Source organism: Palaemon carinicauda, chromosome 33 (genome assembly GCF_036898095.1).
Source record: "Palaemon carinicauda isolate YSFRI2023 chromosome 33, ASM3689809v2, whole genome shotgun sequence".
NCBI lineage: Eukaryota > Metazoa > Arthropoda > Malacostraca > Decapoda > Palaemonidae > Palaemon > Palaemon carinicauda.
The window spans coordinates 31,611,765-31,616,764 of record NC_090757.1 but is presented as its reverse complement, the minus strand read 5'-3'; the positions used below and the strand labels follow the sequence as shown (position 1 = coordinate 31,616,764).

The 5,000-nt window shown below is 34.9% G+C and overlaps 2 protein-coding genes across 2 annotated transcripts in view; both read right to left on the bottom strand.

The window, feature by feature from the left end:
• The window catches only part of LOC137626137 (uncharacterized), a 396-nt gene extending 228 nt beyond the window's left edge, over nt 1-168 (bottom strand). The window contains exon 1 of the mRNA XM_068357212.1: nt 1-168. This exon is cut by the window's left edge and continues 228 nt beyond it. Within this exon, the coding sequence (XP_068213313.1) occupies nt 1-168 (168 nt within the window).
• The window catches only part of Oatp30B (Organic anion transporting polypeptide 30B), a 330,565-nt gene that overhangs the window by 138,091 nt on the left and 187,474 nt on the right, over nt 1-5,000 (bottom strand).

Below are 5,000 nucleotides of genomic sequence, written 5' to 3'. Positions count from 1 at the left end.
ATGAGCCGGTATTCTATTCTCCTCCTTACTAGCAAGATAAGCCGGTATTCTATTCTCCTTCTTACTTGCAAGATGAGCCGGTATTCTATTCTCCTTACTAGCAAGATGAGCCGGTATTCTATTCTCCTCCTTACTAGCAAGACGAGCCGATATTCTATAACCTTCCATTCATACCAGCCAAAGTATTCCATCATCCTTCATATGTTTCGACGTAATATTCTATCCTACTCCATGGGTGCTATCTGCATTCCAAGTATAGCCTCTGGGATTAACGGGAATTGGAGTAAACAGTCGTTATGTTGGAGCCCCAGGCTCAAACTGGGGCTTTCACCAGGACTCTTACTGGCTATCGTCCATATGCCCTCCAATCGGTCAGATCAGTAGTGTTCTACAGGGGCTAACACCTCATTTTTACATTCCACATAGTGTTATGGCCTTATAATGCTATGCCGCTCAGTCTGGTGGATCATAATATTCTATAAAATAAACACTACTATAAACTTCAGCTTTTTCTACGCCATTATTCGGCAGTTTCCACTTTTTACAACCTCTACGCATCAATATATTTCACATCCCTTTAATTATTCTTACACCAAATGTACTTTCAGAAGCAACTCATCTCAACAGCTTCAAAATTCCTCTTCAATTTGCATCAAGGATAAGTCATCTTCATAGCTCTTTTAGAAGGAGAGTTGGTACAAAAACCAGTCATACCTTACCCTCCATATATACGTATGCAGTCCAGTGTCTCTTCCACTTTCTCCACATACTTATGTAAAGGATGACTATTGTATTGTGATTCTATGGGATGGTGAAGAGAGTTAGTTGAAGCCTCAAGCTACTACGAGTCCCCATTGTGTTATAAAACCTGGTTCTACTTTGCCCATTTTCTTCGGTATGAGAATTTTATTTGTACGCGTTTATATGGTAATGAAACATTTATTTTTGTAACTATTCCTCTTATTTTACAGTGTTTTCTTGGCTATACTTTTAATTGATTTATGAATATATATATTATATATATATATATATATATATATATATATATATATATATATATATATACATACAAATATATATACATATGTATATTCATACACACACAGACATATATATATATATATATATATATATATATATATATATATATATATACTATATATATATATATATATAATATAATATATATATATAAGTATATACAGTATGTGTACAATTACAATACACACACACACACACACACATATATATATATATATATATATATATATATATATATATATATGTGTGTGTGTGTGTGTGTGTGTGTGTTTGTGTGTGTGTGTGTGTATGTGTGTGCCTGTGTGGAGAGAGAGAGAGAGAGAGAGAGAGAGAGAGAGAGAGAGAGAGAGAGAGAGAGAGAGAGAGAGAGAGAGAGAGAGGGGGTAGTTTTACCGTATATGGTTCATCCCAAATGTGGCATTGACCACAGTGTTTTTTTTTATGGAGCTGCTACTCTAAGGGAAAAGATCTGTATTGAAAACACGTACACACACATGGATATGTGTGTGCGTGGTCCTGTTTCTTATTGCACTGGTACATACATCTCCCCTATGTCAATGGCATAATAAAAACCTATAGTCAAATGATCCTTGTAGTGCCTCACAAGTTTCCTTTTGCAAAGGCTTCAATTTCATTAGAGGTAGCGCCGCAGAAGAGGAGCACACAATTTTCGAAAATACGAACAATATCGAAATATCGAACCACAAATTCAAGGCCTCATTCAATCTGGCTGGAACTTTTTGGCGGATGAGGACTTTTTGAGGGATTGGTTCCTTCTAAATTTAGCTCAGGGCCGATAAACTCCTTTATATATTCAAATGACTCTCTCTCCCTCTCTCTCAAATTTACATCTACTATTTAGAACTATATACTTCTTTTTCTTAAGACATGATGGTAGTTAACATTTTGGTTACTTCTTTCTCTTAAGAAATGATGGTAGTTAACATTCTGGTTTAATCCTTCCTTTACATAATGTACTCTGACTGAGACCCACTACGTAGTATCAACTACTAGGTACCTGAATCACAGCTCATAGTAACAGAGGTCTAATGGCATTTAAAGGGGCCTGCAAAATGCAGGTTCGAGAGTTGCATATCATCAGGACCACTATACTCATTTCTTTTTAATGAGGCGCATTTGCACCGACTCGCAACGGTGCCTTTCTAGCTCGGAAAAGTTTCCTGCTAACTGATTGGTTAGAGTTATCTTGCCCAACCAATCAGCGATCAGGAAACTTTTTCCGAGCTAAAAGGGCACCCCTGCGAGGCGGTGCAAATCTGCCTCTCTAAAAAGAATTGACAATAGAACACCAAACATACATACATACTACCCCTGCGAGTCGGTGCAAATCTGCCTCCCTAAAAAGAATTGACAATAGAACACCAGACATACATACATACATAAATAGTTAATGTAAAAACATATGAATCTTTAGTACAAAGTTTCTAGATGCTTATGAAGGTGTAGACACTATTATGTAGAGTAAACACCCCCATTCCTAGTTTGAGGTTTGCCTCTCCCTAGGGCCTCAGAGTTTGTGATTCTCTCCTTTCAATTTCCTGAGTCGTTTCAGAAATAAATAGATTCTGGTCCAAAAATTCACAAGATTGGTTATAACTTTCGTGTTGCTTTTAACCATGTCAATAGGGAGACGCTTGTACGTTCTCAAACTTCCATAGGTAGCAATTCGTGGATTATTTTTCTCTTTATGTCATTAAATTGAAAACAAATAAAATACAAAAACGTATTAGCTAATGTTCCTTGCATTTTAATGATTTCATACTGTATACGAATATGAGAATTGGGTATGATGAAAAGGTGCTGCTTTAAAGAATGCAACACACTCACTCTCTCTCTCTCTCTCTCTCTCTCTCTCTCTCTCTCTCTCTCTCTCTCCTCTCTCTCTCTCTCTCTCTCTCTCTCTCTCTCTCATTTAGTGAATACAAACATTTGGTCTGTGAATCTTTCAACATAGATCAAGCTAACTTTAGTTCACGGTTGATGGTGGAACATATGACGAATGAAGAAAACCGGATCATCAAATACGGCTTTTTTTATTGATAATGTTTCTTCAACTGCATACTTAACACCAAAGGTTGCATAAATAATTCTACGTTGTAAGTCAACTCAAGAGAAACAAATTTCTCGAAACCTGTCCACCATGAAAAAACCTTTCCTCTTCTTTTCGGTGGTCAGCAGCTGGCTCTTAAACAGGTGGAAAAATACTTGTATATCACATGTCCGATCTCTGATAGAGATGATAATCTTTAAAACGCCGTTCAATTATCTCATTTTGTCAGCTGTTATAAAATTTTTGATAATTTTTATCATACTTTATGCTCAGATCATCCTAGATTATAACCTATTTCATTTAAATATTCTTGCCTGTATTGTGGAAGGTTCAATTTGAAAAAGTAATAAAGTTTTTTTCTCGCTACAACCAAATTGTGGAAAACCTTACCACCTATCTAAAAATAATCGGTAAGTCTCAGAGGTTCAAACTAGTTTTTTTTCTCTCTTTTTTTTTTTACCAAATTGAAAAGACTTTCGTTTCATAGTTTTTCTTCTACCTATCTTATTTAGTAGATTTTTAAGCAACCTCATTTATCTATCTTTTACATTCTAGTTTATATTTATCACAAACTATGGTTGAGGGTTAATTTATATATAAATGCTTATTTATTTATATATATATATATATATATATATATATATATATATATATATATATATATATATATATATATATATATATATATTAATGCATATATATGTGTGTATGTGTATATATATACATATATAATGTGTATAAGTGTATAATTAATGTGCGTCAAAGAGAGAGAGAGAGAGAGAGAGAGAGAGAGAGAGAGAGAGAGAGAGAGAGAGAGAGAGAGAGAGAGAGAGAGAATCGCTGAAGGGAAAATATATATTGTAATTAACAATGTCCCGAAACCCCACGAAAATTTTAACAAATGAATGTCGAGGTCAATCATAAATGAATCCCCATGGTAATCTAAAAGGACTTAATTTCCCGGACGTACACAGATATTAAAATAATATTTTTCAATGAAATCATTTCCAAACGAAAGATTCTGAGGACAGAATCTCCATTTGGATTCAATTCAATCGGCTTCGCAATTTATTAATTTATCCTCGAATTCCCAACAGGACCAAAATATCAAATGATAAAATGCAAATGGAAAGTACCATGCCACTGCAAATCCACCTTTTTACTTGAACATTACGGTGGCCGATGTGGTAACGTCCTTGACTGGTGAACGCCAGATTGGTGTTCGAGTCCCGCTAAAACTCGTTATTCTTTTTCGCTGCAACCTCACTATCCTTGTGAGGTAAGGATGGAGGGTTTGGGGGAGTCTATAGGTCTATCTGCCGAGTCATTAGCAGCCATTGCCTATACCTCCTTGGTCCTAGCTTGGGTGGAGATGGGGTTAGGGCGCTGATCATATGTATATATGGTCAGTCTCTAGGGCATTGTCCTGCTTGATAGGGCAATGTCACTGTCCCTTGACCCTGCCATTCATGAGCAACCTTTAAACCTTTAAATATCTGAAATAGATTTCTAACATAGAACAAAGGTTTGATAAATATAAACAAAACAAGAAACCTTAGGAAAATAGGTACTTATATTAAAATTATTATTATTATTATTATTATTATTATTATTATTATTATTATTATTATTATTATTATCATTATTATTACTACTTGCTAAGCTACAACCCTAGTTGGAAAAACAGGATGCTATAAGCCCAGGGGCTCCAAAAGGGAAAGTAGCCCAGTGAGGAAAGGACACAAGAAAAAATAAAATATTTTAAGAACAGTAACAGCATTAAAATAAATATTTCATATATATACTGAAAAACTTTAAACAAAACAAGAGAAAGAGAAATAAGATAGAATAGTGTACTCGAGTGTACCCTCAAGCAAGAGAAATACAT